The 16,920-nt window shown below is 33.7% G+C and overlaps 1 protein-coding gene across 1 annotated transcript in view; it reads right to left on the bottom strand.

Moving 5' to 3' along the window:
* The window catches only part of SOS2 (SOS Ras/Rho guanine nucleotide exchange factor 2), a 111,328-nt gene that overhangs the window by 5,767 nt on the left and 88,641 nt on the right, over positions 1-16,920 (bottom strand). Inside the window, 7 exon segments of the mRNA XM_055088411.1 lie at positions 3,628-3,669; positions 4,209-4,470; positions 5,736-5,852; positions 9,046-9,218; positions 10,401-10,518; positions 14,449-14,611; positions 14,795-14,914. Of these exon segments, the coding sequence (XP_054944386.1) occupies positions 3,628-3,669; positions 4,209-4,470; positions 5,736-5,852; positions 9,046-9,218; positions 10,401-10,518; positions 14,449-14,611; positions 14,795-14,914 (995 nt within the window).

The following is a 16,920-nucleotide window of genomic DNA, read 5'->3' on the forward strand; positions in this document are numbered from 1 at the left end:
TAACCCCAGCACCTATGAATGTGACCGTATTTGTAAATATAGTCTTTACAGATATGTAATCAAGTTAGGATGAAAGTGAGCCCGAATTCTGTATGACTGGTGTCTTTATAAAAACAGGAGATGAGAAAATGAGATACAAGGAGAAGATGGCCATGTGACAACAGAGGCAGAGATGAAAGTGATGTATCTACCAACCAAAGGATGCCAAGGATTGCCAGCAAATGCCAGAAGAGGTAAGGAAAGATTCTCCCGTACAGGTTTCAGAGGGAGCACAGCCCTGCCACCTTGATTTCAGACTTCTAGCCTCCAGAACTGGACCTTAAGCCACTCAGTTTGTGGTACTTTGTTACAGAAGCACTAGAAACTAATATATGTAGTAAAAACATTTCCACTGCTGAACAACCAGGAAAATAAGAAACATGCACAAACTTCAATGAAGCCAGGAAACATCTGGATCCTGAAGCTTCAATGCATGAAGGTGGACTACAATGTACATGAAGGAGACAAATGGAGGAAGATGAAACCCAAATGTCTATAGTGAGTGGGACTGACAAACAGCAGCAGATTTGCCCCCAGAGAACCAAAGGAGGGATCAGGAATTAAAGGCACTTGGTATAACGGAAGGCATGGACGTGAAAACAAAAGATATGATTACGTCTATACAAGGGCCAGTGAGAACCTCCAAATCCTATTCTCCACTTAGTGAGGCCAGGCAATTACCACATTCCCACCACTGCAGGAGACTGAGGGTTTTATTCTCTGGAGAATCTAAACTTCAGACTTGGGAACACTAGTCTGTGCTGAAAACACAGATTTTCATACTAAATGCAGAGATCTCCCAGGCAGAAGATTCAAAGATCTTTCTTTGGAGAAACTAAACACTCTTAGAGAAAATGCCTCATAGATTCTGAAATTTGGGGACTTCCTAAGTAAAAAAAAATTCTCATCACTCTATCACTCTAACAGTGAAATGTACAAGGCAACAAGCTTTGCCCACGGATATCGTACTTCCTATCAGTTTATGTTGCCTCACTCTAAAATATGAACAGAAAGCTAAGGATCCCAGACAAGAAAGAAAAACCTCCAATATGAAAGACCACAGACCACAACTAATAGAAGAAACTCAGAAAAGAAACCATACCAGAAACAAAATTAATTTTTTTCAAAAATTGAATAATGAAACCAGACTAGGATGATATATAAAAATGGCATGATCAGAGGGAATTTAGAAAGAATTCTTACAAATTCAAAATCATGATAGATGAAAAAAAATAGATTAGGAATAAAGAGAAGACCCTAAAAGTTTCTTGAATTTAATGTGGCAGAGACTGCTAATTGTCTCCCAGTGCACCTGTCCCTTTCTTCCTTTTAGTAATAGGATCCCATGAATTTTAGCAAGACAAAAGGCTGCCTAGTTACAGACAACATTTCTTACCCTCCCTTGCAGCTGTGTCCATGTGACTAAGTTTTGGCCAATGGGATGAGAGCAGGAGTGATACCTGCAACTCCCAGATCACTTTTTGTAACAAAGCTCCTTGCCCTCCATATTCCTGCTGGCAGAAAAATGGTAACAACTCAAATCAGTTGCTCAAGACTCAGAGATGGAAGCCAAATTTTGAGAATCCTGGATTGCCCTGCTAGCCTGAAAACCTTAGAGAGCAGAGTTGTTTACTTGCTCTGGCTATTTTGGGAAGTAAACTTCTACTTCGTGTAAGACACTGTATTTTTGGGTCTCTGCTACAGCAAGTAAACTCCAGTTTTCAAAAAAAGGATTAAGAATGTAGCATCACTGACAGAAGGATTTTCGTCTATTTTGTTCAGTGTCACTTCTCTCATACCTACAACAGTACCTGCATGTAACAGGCATTTAAAAATTATGCATGAATAATTTATGAGTGAATGATATTAGACTTCTAAACAGCAAGTATGAAAGCTAGAAGACAGTGGGAAACTGTCTTCAAGATTCTGACTGAAAATGATTTAAAATTCCATACCCAGCCAAACTTTTTTTTTTTTTTTTTTTTGGCTGCACCACGAAGCCTGTGGGATCTTAGTTCCCCGACCAGGGATTGAACCCGGGGCCTTGGCAGTGAAAGCATGGAGTGGACTGCTGGGGAATTCCCCCAGCCAAACTATTAACAACTAAATGTATAAATACATTTTCAGAAATGCAAGAACGTAAAAATTTATATCCTATGTATCCTTTCTCAGGTAGCTACTAAAGATGTACACCTACCAAAATAAGGAAGCATATCAAGAAAGAAGACAAGGAATCCAAAAACCAAGAATCCAACACAAGAGAGATGAAGGGAATTTCTAGTATGACAACAAGAGAAAGTTCTAGGATTTCAGCTGGGTCAGAGGCCAAGACAGCAACCAGTCCCAACTGGAGCAGGACAAAAGAGCATCAGGAAGGAAGTTTCCAAGTTAAAAAGCACACACACACAAAACCCCCAAAACAAAAAAACCTAGATAACTTCCCTAAATGGTCTGACTTTAAGGAAAACTGTGCTGTAAAAGGGTGTGGAAAGATGTAGCAACAGATGTTTAAAAAACTAACAAACAAACAAAAATCCTAAACATTAATGAAGCTATTATTAACTTCAGGAAACAGAGCTGTACAAGAACGGAAGCATGATCAGAGTATACACTCCTTGACTTGGCAGTGAATAATATTTTCCCCAAACGCACTAAGTATATTAGGTAAAGGGTGAAATCTTCATCTACCATAATAGGAAATCAGTAAACACTGTCTAAAATTAATGATTCAAGAGAGAGAAAAATATAAAAACACCATTTAAAAATGTGGAAGAATCACTGGAAAACAAGGGGTGGGGAGTCATCGGGTAGAACTGTTGTTAATTTCATCTTAAGTGTTTTAAGCACTATTTGCCTTTTAAAACTCTATGCATATATCACCTTGATAAAAATTTAAAAAATAAAATAAAGTACAGAATTAAACATTTAAAAGAAAAACTTTACTTTTCTCACAAGACAGAAACTCTCTTGCTACTATCTAAATGATTCACATTTTACTATGATAGAAGCAGAAGTCCTCTGGATTGGGAGAATTATTCCTGAAGCTGCTGTGTCCCTTTGGGTTATTTTGTTTTAAACAAATCACCATAGAAAGAAAGGTGACAGTATTTTACTTAAAATGCTGTTTTAACTAAAAAAAAGCTCATGAGAAGAAGTAAGTGATCAAGGCTAGCCTGGGAACCTGATAAACATTTAGTATTATTCCTATAGGAAATGAATTGGAAGGAGTGGGGAAGAGGAGAGGCAACTGATATGAAATCACTGCTCATTCTGTGCCAAGTAATGTGCTAGCTGCTTCTAAATAGTTATCTCATCTGACCCTTAACAAATTGGATATGCTAAGTAATTTGTTCAATGTCATACAGCCCCTAGCACATAGATAGGTTGTAAAATGATGAAAATAAACTGTAGTAAAGTTTAAATAGTACCCAGTTGAAAGAAAATAATTTGATTTATTTATAAGAATTTCATTCATTTCTTAAAATTTTGAAATGTTGCTAAAACCCAAAATATTCATATACAAATTTTATCAATTCAATTATTATCTTTATAGTCATTTCATTAGAATTGACTCAAATTCTTACTTACTTGAATGAGGCAAGAGGACTGGAGCAAAGATGCTATTGCTTCCTATTGGAATGAGAAAAGTCAATTTGAAAAGGAAGGTAATAAGTACGGTTATATTTTTTAAATATGTTTGCATAAAGTAACATACGTAATAACACACACAGAGTTCAGAATTTTATCATCATCTTTGGCCATGTTAGTTTTTAAAGAATGAACCTGGTATTATTTGTACCTGGAATGTTTTTCCTTTCTTAGCATAAGTAGTTCCCTCTCTAACACAGTCTCTTTTAAAATTTCCTTCACAAAACTTACCTGCTTTGTTTTCTTTTTCATTGTCTACTGCTCCCCTTTAGAGTAGCATTGGGGCTCAAAAGGTTCTAAATAAATCTTTGTTGAATGAATAAATTAGAAAATAACATGCATAAACAATGCACAAATAATGCTTTACTCCCACGTTAATCACTGTTTTCACATATAGATGTCACTTTTCACACTAATATAGTTTGCAAAGGATTCTACAGTTTCCTAATTAAAATGATGAAAAGAATTAACTGAAACACAAGATTCCTTTTTTTGCCAAATAGTTTACATCAAATACATACCACAGGAACTGTTGAGATCCACATCTAAAAACACACTAAGGTCTGAAGAAGCAGATACTGGTGGAGTAGATGGTGTATTTGGAGAGGTTGGTGCTGACACTGTTGATTCAAGCTCTGTTTCAGCAATCCGACTAAAGCTTATTTTACATGGTTCTCTTTCTAATGGTGTTGGATGACCTCGTAAAGTACCTGAGGTAGAGCCATGTCGGCCTGTATTAGGCCTTATTCCAGGAGATTTTAAAGAGAAAGTTGATTTCCTAGGCTAGGAAAAGCAAATATAATTACGATTACAAACTTGCATGTACTTTATTTATTATGACTTAGTATTACCTTATTAATTCTTAGCATACAGTTAAAAGAGTACAATAAATCCCAGTCTGCAAGGACAGTCTGTAACATTCCAGTGGAACGCTTTGGGATTTGATTGGCTTAATTTTAACATTGACTCGAATACTGTATAAGTAAACCTCTTTTCATATTACAGAAATAAAATACTGCGAAATCTGTGTGGAAACAACTGTTTGCTCCCCAAACACTTGAGCCTAAACTTCTTCAAATTACTGATATCAATCTTACAAATATTCACTGTAGACATACTATATGCAACATATTATGCTAGGTGCTTTAGAAAAAAAAGACCTTTTTTTTTTTTCCCCTCCCTAATAATAAATGACCAACCACCACAATGATACTTTAGAGTCTTTGGAAAAAATTGCTATCATTATCGCCCACCTTCAACCTCTACTCCCTTTTAAAACTTCTCCCAGTGGTAACCTAATGAAAAAACATGAACTCAGATTCAGGTAACTTGAGTTAAAACCTCAAGTGTGCCCAGATCTAGCTATGCAGCCTTGAAAAAGTTAGTTATCTCCTTTGAGCCTCAGTTTTTATGTCTGTAAAATGAGAGTAAGATCAATATCATACAATTGTTGTAGAGATGAGGTAACATGAAACTACCTGGCTCGAAGGTGGTGTATCACAAATGTTTTTACTTCCTTCCACACCTTGCTTTACTTTCAGCTACTTAGAATTGGTCTTCTACTACTTCTGTTGTCACTGCGAACCCCAAGAATAAAAGGAACTACTGTATAGCAGCAAATTTTAGCGAGAGAGGTGGGTTCCAGTGGTAACTACGGACAATGGTGCTCTTATGGCAGGAGTGAGGGTCAAGTCAGAAGAACTATGGTATCTCTCCTTACTCATTCCCAGGTCTTTTCATTTCCTGTTCCATTAGCTACCTGCCATTTAGGTTCTCACTTTCTCACAGCTTTTCCCCTTATACTACGAAGGATCAAAAATGGACAGATAAACAAGTGGTACTAAGATAAAGGATAAAACAGATTTTATCAAAATGCTAACTTTTCCCCCACAGTATATATAATTTTAGAAATAGTATAAACACTGCAAAACAAAACACTTAAAAACAGCTATTCGAGCAAAGTACAATTTTAATGGAAATAGTCTGTTGAACACTAAAGACAACATTGCTTTAAAAAACAAATTTTTCCAAAACTGTAATGGACTTACAAATCGAGGTGGCTGTTTGCAGTTTCGGGGTTCAATTTCTAGTGACTTGTTGAACAAATAATCTGTAAACTCTTTTTCAGAAGCATTTCCCATGGGGTTAAGGTTTTCAAAGAACCTCTGGAATTAAACAAATATCCATGAGTACATATTTTAGATTTTATTAAAACATTTACTTCATCAGTTTAATACAAAAATATCATCAACAAATTAACAGATCCTAATGTCTGAAAAGTCCTCAAGAATTGCTGATTCCAATCTCTCTATTTTCGGATAAAAGTATAAAGTTTTTATGGAAGTTGTATATTCCAGTCTTAAAGTTCTTTTAAGAAGATGAACAGATTTTTCACTTATTACCATCTTAATGGCTCAGTATCCCTCAGTTAACATTCCTACTCATTATAACAACAAAATGATCATCAGTAATAAGCTATCAAAAGTGATTAAAACAGAATTATAGTTATAATCCACAATGAAACTTTGATGATCAGAAAAAAAATAGAGATAAATTGGACTAAAGTCTATTCAAAAGTAATTTCAAGAACAATTATATAAACATATCTATGTTAGCCTCTAGCAAAGTAACTGTTTTGTCTTTACTAAAAAAATATTTTCCAAGCTTACATGTTGTTTTATAAATTAGTTTATTTGTATTTATTTATATACTAGTTTATAAAATAGACATATATTAAAATTTAGTTTTTCATCTTTATTGGAGTACAATAGCTTTACAGTGTTGTGTTAGTTTCTGCTGTACCACAAAGTGAATCAGCTATATGTATACATATATCCCCATATCCCCTCCCTCTTGAGCCTCCCTCCCACCCTCCCTATCACACTCCTCTAGGTGGTCACAAAGCACTGTTCCCACTAACAGTGCAGGAGGGTTCCCTTTTCTTCACACCCTCTCCAGCATTTATTGCTTGTAGAGTTTTTGGTGATGGCCATTCTGACTGGTGTGAAGTGATACCTCATTGTGGTTTTGATTTGTGTTTTTCTAATGATTAGTGATGTTGAGCATCTTTTCATGTGTTTGTTGGCAATCTGTATGTCTTCTGTGGAGAAATGTTTATTTAGGTCTTCTGCCCATTTTTGGATTGGGTTGTTTGTTTTTTTGATATTGAGCTGCATAAGCTGCTTATAAAATTCAAGTTTTTAAGTAAAACATTTAGATGATTTAACAAAGTACAAAAAGAAAAATAAACAGTAATCTCACCAACCAGAGATCTCACTGTTAACATTTTACTACTGGAATATCCTTCCAATGTTTTAACTCTGTGTGTGAATATATGCACATATACATATATTGAAATTTTTTTCCTGCAAAATTGGGATCACAACATAGCTATTTTTAGCCTTTTGAAAGTATTCAATTAATTTTTTTCTGTATGGTTTATTTACTTTAAATAATACAAATTTTAACTATATAATACTTCATCAGATGGATGTTCCAGAATTTATTTCACCAATTTCCATATAGGTAGTAACCCACATAGGTGTTTTCTAATTCTTTGCTATTATAGTAATAATTATTGTTATTATCAACTCCTTGTGCATAAATTTTTCTGTGCATTTCTGATGACTTCCTTAGAAAAATTTCTTAGAAGCAAATTACTGGATTTAGCTTTATTTAATTTTGAAGTAGCTTAGAAGCATATATACAAATAAGTTCTGGGTTTTAGCTTTAGCAGTAGGCAAAATGAGCTTTAGAATTTCTAGTATATAAAATTCTTCCATTTTTCAGGCATTCTGCCAATTTCAAGAAAATGATATTACTCCTTTAACAATATTGAAACAATTTATTCTTATATTCAGGTTAGCTAAATTAAATCAAATGGACCAACAGTAATTTAAAGACTTTTATAAAGTTATAATCCTGATTTTCTCATCCTTTGCTCTATTTTTTTAAATACTATTTAGTTTGGTTATCTATGCTTTGAAAGTGATTAGCTACTTTATCTACTTTTCAAACTTACTTTGAAAAAAAAAAAAACAAAAAAAAAAAAACAAAAAAAACTTACTTTGAGTCAATCATAAAGAAAGCATTCTCTGCCCCTAACCCCCAAAAGAATGCTTTAAACAACAGTAGGATGTCTAGATCGGATCACAGAAACCTATTAGGAATTACTGAGATATGAATGCTAAAATGACTATTTTAATTATACCCAGCTACAATGTAACATTATTTCTGGGAGGAAATACAGTGTGAACTCTAATCTGGGCTTCAAGAACATTTCTGGGTTTTTTTGGCTGCACCATGCAGCTTGTGGGATCTTAGTTCCCCAACCCGGGATTGAACCCAGGCCCTCATCTGTGAGAGCACAGTCTTAACCACTGGACCACCAGGGAATTCCCTCAAGAACATTTCTTTAGCCCTATGAAGCACCACATCACAGAGGGTTGGCTAAATAGTGAGAGAAGGGGATGAAATACGTGACAATTTTCTTTAGAGCAAGTATCTGTCTGTATTTTCATAATGGTGTATACTTCAGGTCATTTTTTTCTTAGGACTTTAGGGTTCTTTGTTTCGAACTTGGAACAAAGAATAGTTACCAATCTTACAATTTAGGAGGATGGGAATGATAGTGACCATTTTCACTCAACATGTCCAACCTGCAGACTACATCTGAAAAGTGTAGCACAATTTTTAATGTGAAAGGTGAACTTATTTTGATAGTTATCATATGTTCTGAATTTCAAATAAGTATAATACAATAAAACTCACTATAAACAGAATACCATAATTTACTCTAATTTAGAAGATATTTCACATCTTATAGTACCACAGAATCAGTATTATGAACTATTGCTCAAAACAGAATACCAAGTGAGAAAATGTTTAAAAAAAATCATTTTTTACTATGCATATATACACACCACTCTCCCAACCCCTTCCCCTATTTAAACGCAATGTTCTTATAAGGGATTAATTACTTAATGTTACATTGGCACATATAAAATATCTAAAATGTCTATCAATCAATGATAGTACTGGTAGTGGATTTTCTTTTTACTGTGTGGACATCAGAAAGCTTCTTTCATTCCACTTTGTCATTCATTTTTTGAAAGTGCTACTTAAACCAGCTGCACAAAGAAACAACAATATCAAGACAAAGACAAAGTGCCTAATAATATTAATAACTGCAGACTGTTAGTGCAGAATATCTAATATTTACCACTTCTATCTATTGATAAATTAACTCATTATTTTCATAGCAAAATAGAGATCATAATGTATGGTTATGGCATATCTTAGAGAGGGCAGAGGATTTAACATGTTCTCTTTTTAAAGAAAAGCAAAGAAAATATTTACCCTCATTTCTGGTTCTATCCGTAAACAGTAAGGTTGATTCTGATATTGCTGAATTTCTCCAGTAATTTCAGCTACTTTCCTCCTCTTACTGAAATTGATTAAATCTTTCCCTTTCTTTTTTAAAAAATCATTATTCCCTTCTTCAGTCTTCAGAATATTTGTTAAATATATTCCTAGTAAAAAAAAAAGTATTTGAAGAAAAGTTTTAAAATTAGTTACTTAACCATTTGGGAAAACAATTGATCTAGTAAAGTCAAAAGACATCCTATAATACAGCAGTTCTTACTACTAAAATCTCTGATATATTTAATAATCAATTTTACATTAAGAATTTTTTTACATGGATGGAAACAATTTAAAATTGAAAGAAAACTAGGGTTTATAAAGAGCTTAATTTGCCATTTCTTAGTCTAATAGCCTAAAATAAAAGGGAGGATTCATTCACAAAGTCTAAATTGTAAGTGTTAAATCTATTCTAGCCATTTTTTTTTTTTTTTTTTTTTTTTTTTTTTTTGCGGTATGCAGGCCTCTCACTGTTGTGGCCTCTCCCGTTGTGGAGCACAGGCTCCGGACGCGCAGGCTCAGCGGCCATGGCTCACGGGCCCAGCCGCTCCGCGGCATATGGGATCTTCCCGGACCGGGGCACGAACCCGTGTCCCCTGCATCGGCAGGCGGATTCTCAACCACTGCGCCACCAGGGAAGCCCCTTCTAGCCATTTTAATATCTACTTATAAATCTTTAATGCCAATGATCTTAAATGATTACTGATCAATAAATTAATTTTAAGCCAATTCTGGTTAATAAGACTACAAATTTATAAACTAATTCTGCCCTCCCAAAGCCCGTAAATTAGATAGAAAAGAATTATTCTTCAGTTTTGGTAGGAAGAAAATCTTCAGTTCCTCTTTCATGCATAATTACTGATACATTTAAATCAGTGGCTCTCAGCTGGGGGCAATTTTGTCCCCGAGAGGACAGATATTTGGGAATGCCTGGAGACATTTTTGGTGCATGCTATGGTTTGAATGTTTGAAAGTTCAACATTCATACGTTGAAATCCTAATGCCCATTGTGATAGAATGAGGAGGTTAGGCCTTTGAGAGGTGCCCTCATGAATGAGACTACTGGTCTTAGAGATCCCACAGAGCTCCTTACAACTCTACGAAGTAATTACTAGAATCTTCACTTTACAGAGTTTACATACAGAGTTTAGGTTTTATTTATCAATACAGACAGCTAATAAAAGCAGATATGCTCAGATATAAAATCAGGACAATCTGCTTCTAGAGGCTGGTCTCTTTTCACTATATAACAAACTCTCCCTCAAAATACAAATCCATTTTTAGTAACTTACCAAAAAAAGGCACACAAGGTGGATTGATTGACTTAAGTTTCACTAGATATTTTTTAAAATGATCTTGACTTAATTCCACAGCATCATCCAAAATTTTCCTTTTTCTTTCCTGCAATGCCTTTAAAATATATAAACTGAGCATAATTTGTTTTTTTACAATTCAATCATATTTTATATATACAGAGCTTTCAATTTTAAAATTTTGCCATATTTGAAAAACAATTTTTAAAATTAAGAGATAAGTAGTATTTTTATCTGTACTTGCTGGAAATGATTTCTTATCTATAAATATAAAACTTTAAAACTTAGTTTTTTCTAATATAAATTAGAGGATTAAACAATAAAAAAAATCTTCCACAGGATATTATTAGTTATAATCCTGATGAGCCAGAGTTTCAAGTTATAGCTGTTGGAGAAAAATATAATCCCATGGCATTCAAATATTCTTCCACTGAAAGATCTTTTGGGGCTAAGTGTAGTAAGGTTTTGGTAAAGAGTAGAAGGCTGTGGGAGGGAGACAAGAACTGAACAAAAATGTAGTAAACCAAGTAAGCAGTCATTTATTTTATATTTCATTATTACATTTTTTAATTAAAAATGAATTATTTTATTTTAAACCTGATAGATACACACACACAAATTGACAGCAAACATTATACTTGATGGAAAACCATTCAACTCATTTCCTTTTTTTTTTTTTTAAAGATTTTTTTTGATGTGGACCACTTTCAAAGTCTTTACCGAATTTACTACAACACTGCTTCCGTTCCACGCCCTGGCCCTTTGGCTGTGAGGCATGAAGGACCCCAGCTCCCCGACCAGGGACCAAACACTCACCCCCCGCACACTGGAAGGTGAAGTCCCAACTACTGGACTGCCAGGGAAGTCCCTCAACTCATTTCCTTTAACTTAAGGAAAAAGCAAAGGTGGCTGCATTGTAACTTTTATTCAGTACTATATAGAAGTCCTAACTAGAATGGACAAGAAAAATAAATAAAAGACTAGGGATTGAAAAGAAAAACTGTCAGTATTCACAGAGGAAATGATTGTCTGTGAAGACATGAAATAAATCTACAAATAGAATGTTAATGAGAGAATGTAGCAATATTGCTGGATATAAAACCAATAGGCAAAAATCAACTGCATTTCTAGATATCATCAACAAAGAAAACAAGATTATTAAAATATTCTAATATAAATCTAACAAAACAGATGTGAGATCTTCATCAAGAAAACCATAAACTTTATTAAATAAATAAATAAATGGAGAGATACACCATGTTCATAGTTGGGAAGACTCACTATTGTAAAAATGTCAGTTCTTCATAACTGATTTATAGAACCAGTAATAATTCTTACCAAAACCCCAACCTTTAAAATAATTAAACTTAAAATGATTCTAAAATTTATATAATAAATTATATATTTATTATATAAATATAATAAGGGGGTCAAGAGTAAGTCACTCCTGGGAATTTCCTGGCAGGCCAGTGGTTAGGACTTGGCGCTTTCACTGCCAGGGCCCAGGTTCAATCCCTGGTCAGAGAACCAAAAAAAAAAAAAAGAGTAAGTCACTCTTGAAAAAGAATGATCGGTGGGGACTTGCCCTACTATACTGTATCATGAACTAGTATAAAATTACGGTAATTTAAACATGTGGCACTAGCACAGTAATAATCAAATACATCAAAGGAACAGGATAGAGGGACCAAAAACAGGCCCACACATTTATGGATACTCAACTTACGATACAGCTGACACTATAGATCAACGGAGAAAGAATGGACTTTGAATAAATGCGTGAGATCAACTGGCTAGCCAAATGGAAATTAGATTCCATACTCAAAACTCATTTCCAGCTGGATTAAGGACTTAATGAGAAAGATAAAACATTAAGGTAACAGAGGAGGATCTATTATACAAGACACCAAAAAGCACAAATTACAAAGGAAAAAATAAGTAAATGTGACATTAAGAATTTTTGTTCATCAAAAGACATCATAAAAAATGGTGAAAATAGAAGCTTCAATCTGGAAAAAGATATTTACAACACACATAACTGACAAAGGATTAAAATCCAGTATATGAGAGAACTCATACAAATTCATTAGAAAAACTCAACCAAAAAAGTAAAAAATTTCCACAATACGTAGAGCCAGTAAAACATCTTAAAAGAGGTTCAAACTCATTAGAAATTAGGGAATTATAAACCCACACCACAAGACTAGAAAAATAAAGAGAACTGACAATATCAAGTGTTAGCAAGAATGTGAAACAACCAGAACTCAAGCTTCTGGTGGGAGTATAAACTGGTACGATTAATACTTGAGAAAACAATTGAGCATTATCTATTCTATCATCCAATAATTCTACTCCTAGGTATACAACTGAAGAGAAATTTGTGCATGTAAGCACCAGGATAGATGCAGAAAATGTTTATGGCAATATTACTGATAATAGTGCCACACTAGAAACAATCCAAATGACCATTAGCTAACTAACAAATAAATAAATAAGCAAATAAAGAAATAAATTTTGGTAAAGTTATTTCTATAATATGATACAGCTATAAAAAAAAGAATGAATTATAGTTAAAAGAAACAACATGGATGAGTTTTAGGAATATAATGTTGAGTAAAAAAAGTCTTGGAAGAGTTATATTCATATATAATTAAGAAACATGCAAAGTGAAACAACACTGTTTAGAGATACAAACAGTAAAACTATAGGAAAAAGCAAGACAATGATAAGCACAAGATTCAGCATGGTAGTTGACTCTGAAGGGGCAAGGAAGGAAATGGATTGGGAGGGGTTCTTAAACTGGATGCCAGGTAAACAGGTATTCTTTGTATTTTTATTCTTTATACCATATACCTATTTTTATAAATATTCAATACTTTAAGAAACTAAAGCTTAACTTCTCAAAATGAATACACTCCTTCAGAGTTTTCAAAATGAGAATTGAAATTATTAGTCTATTAGACAGATTATTTGGCAATATTTGACTATTAATATCTTTAATATAAATAAGTCCATACAAATCAATAACATGCAAACACCCAAACAGAAAAATACACACATGAAATCAGTCTAACACTCCACTCCCTTCTAATCACAACCCATGGTAAGAACCAATGTGAAGAGAAGAGTATGTATCCTTCCACACTCTTCTGAATGCTTGTGCAACTCACATGTTTACAGTTTGCTGTTTTGTTCCATCAAAATGAAATCATATTAATTTTTCTAAAGATTTTTTAAATGGCCTTTCCCCTAAATGTCACAACTACTCTTCCAAGACAATATACACAGATTCTATTCACTTTTTTTCCTGTAGCTAACCAATATTCTACGCCATAGGTACAGGATAACATACTCAATCATTCTCCTACTGATGGACACAGGTTGTTTCTAGTTTTCTGCAACTACAATGACTGCTGCAGAAACTAGATCTTTCTACCTTAACTTTATAGTCCACTGCTTTTATTTCTGGGTCCAAAAGTATCTGTATTTTAACATATACTGCGAGATTACTTTCTAGTAACATTGTAAAAGTTCATATTCCCAAAGGCAAATATATTTGCATGGCTGAGTCTCTAACTTTTCTATACTTTCTGTATCTTCTGAATTTTCAATGATAAACACTAAGCATACACACTTTTATAATTTGAAAAAAACTAAGTTCTAGAAAGCATTCTCTCCATGTTACTCTTTCTTTGACTATATACTACAGGTGATTAAAGTAATTTGTACATTTATATTTAAAATTCTTTGTCATTTATTTGAAACAATCAATGTACCATTGAAAAAATCCATTTGGAACTTCATTACATTTAGGTAAGCATATTAAACAGTCACAAAATTCATATTCTTTGATGAATTCTAGGCTCAATTATATTGATGTATTTTCTAATATTGTGATATCACTGTGTTTAAGGAGTAAGATGGATTTATAATGGATTTACCCAAAAAGATCAGTGGTAGAAGGAATCTCTTTCACATTAATTTTATCTCCCCCCAAAAGGATAAACTATTTAAGCCTAAAACTTACCTCAAAGGTATGATCTAGTCTATAGACTGATACTGAATTTACTGCACTGACGATCTCTAATACACCATTGAAATTATTCAAATCTTGAAAAACTTGCAGAATTTCTATAATTCTACTTAGTACTGCCACCCGTTCCTCAAAATTTTCTGCTTCCACAATGCACCTAACCAAAAAAAAAAAAAAAGAAAAAAAAAGAAAACAGAAAATCATGGCTTAGAAAGCAAGTTCCTTGTTTCACATAGAAAAGAAGAAATATATTTTCAGCCACAATTTTTGCTTATATATGACTTAATATTAGAGAAGTATAACATTAAGAAGTAATAAGACAAAGTAAATAAAAACTTACTTTTCAAACCAGAGAGTGAGATTTGTGGTGTGGCGAATCATTTTTAATAAATTTGGAGAATTTATTTCTTTATCTTCTTTCGTCCATACACTCCCTACAAGTTCTGAAGGTTGAACTTTCCTGTGGAAGCAAAAATCAATGCACTTAACCTACAAAGGATTAGTATCAAAATTATTTAAAGGTCTCCTAAAACTTAATAAGAAAAAGACGAGTCTAAAAGATAAAGGAACAAACATAGAAGCAGGTAATTCACAGAGAAACAGAACTGAATAGCCACGAACATGAAAAAATACTTTAACTCTTACTCAGGGAAAAAACATTAAACCACAAGGAAATCCCATTTTATTCCTATCACACTAACAGAAGTGTAATACCAAATGGGTAAAAACGTGGATAAAAAGGGAACTCTCCATCACTGATGTGCAAGTAAAAACTGATACAACCATTTTGTAAAATAATTTGGCAATACCTCATAATACTGAAAATATACATACTAGATCACCCAGCAATTTTACACCTAGGTATATATTCTAGATACACCAGTTTATAAGAAAACATTCTTAAGAATGTTGAGTCAATCATTGTTTCCAAGAGTGAAAAATCCCAAACAACCTAAAGGCTCCTCATCAAGAGACTGGATAAATTGTGGAGTATTCATACAATGAATATAATATAGCAATTAAAATAAGCAAACTAAAGGTATACTCAGCAACTTGAACAAATGCTAGAATCAATTTAAGTAAAAAACAAGTCACAGAATGATATATCAGTATAAACAGCCTTAAAATGTGCAAAATAACGCTACATATTGTATATGAATGTGTGTATGTGTATAAATTATAAAGACATACATAGGAATAGTAAATATCAAATACAAGATAGTGGTTATCCTTTGGAAGAAAGAAGAGAAATGGGATTAGAGAGAATTACACAAAGGGTTTCAATTTTATTTGTAATGCTTTTGTTGCTGATAAACCCTCATTGTATTATCGTCTATATTTTTTTAATACCTGAAATACTTAATAAAAAATCAGATGGAAGAGCAGATTAAATCATTGTATACACTGATTCAGGATTACATAATTTTTAAAAAATTGACCAGTGGCATTGCCATCACTGTCCTACAGAGTTGGCTATTATAATAATAAAAAAGTTCAGTAGATTTGAATGTAAATGGGTACTTTGAACAGTCTTGGAAGTAAGTTTTCTTAAGTGGTTCTATTATTTCACCAGAAATTAGTTTACAAAGAGTGTCGGTATTTTACATATGGTACCCTTCTTCCATAATACACATATCACTTAACAAAGGTATTTCTATGTTCTGAAAGTAGGTCCACATAGAGCTAAGTGCTCCCTTATTCCTGATGTCCATTCATGTAACACTATAAGGAAAAACCTGATTCTGTACTATTTGCTTTATCTAAGGAAAAAGTCCCTTCATTCCCACCTATCACAAATCCCACAGTAAAGAAGCAACTTAAATGCCCATCAACGGATGAATGGAAAAAGAATTTGTGAGATACACACACACACCCACAAATATTACTCAGCCATAAAAAAGAATGAAATTCTGCCATTTACAACAACATGGATGAACCCAGAGGACATTATGCTAAGTGAAAGAAGTCAGACAAAGAAAGACAAACACTGTATGTTATCACTTACATATGGAATCTAAAAAATATAACAAACAAACAGACTCAGATATAGAGAACAAACTAGTGGTTACCAGTAGGGAGAAAGAAGGGGGAGGGGCAAATTAGGGGGAGGGAATTAAGAGGTAACAAAGTACTATGTATAAAATAAATAAACTACAAAGATACTACAGTGCTGGACACCCTATGCCAAACAACTAGCAAGACAGGAACACAACCCCACCCATTAGCAGAGAGGCTGCCTAAAATCATAATAAGGCCACAGACACCCGCAAACACACCACCAGACGTGGACCTGCTCACCAGAAAGACAAGATCCAGCCTCATCCAACAGAACACAGGCACTAGTCCCCTCCAACAGGAAGCCTACACAACCCACTGAACCAACTTTAGCCACTGGGGACAGACACCAAAAACAACGGGAACTACGAACCTGCAGGCTGCAAAAAGGAGACCCCAAACACAGTAAGA

The sequence above is a fragment of the Physeter macrocephalus genome, chromosome 11, assembly GCF_002837175.3.
Source record: "Physeter macrocephalus isolate SW-GA chromosome 11, ASM283717v5, whole genome shotgun sequence".
Lineage (NCBI taxonomy): Eukaryota > Metazoa > Chordata > Mammalia > Artiodactyla > Physeteridae > Physeter > Physeter macrocephalus.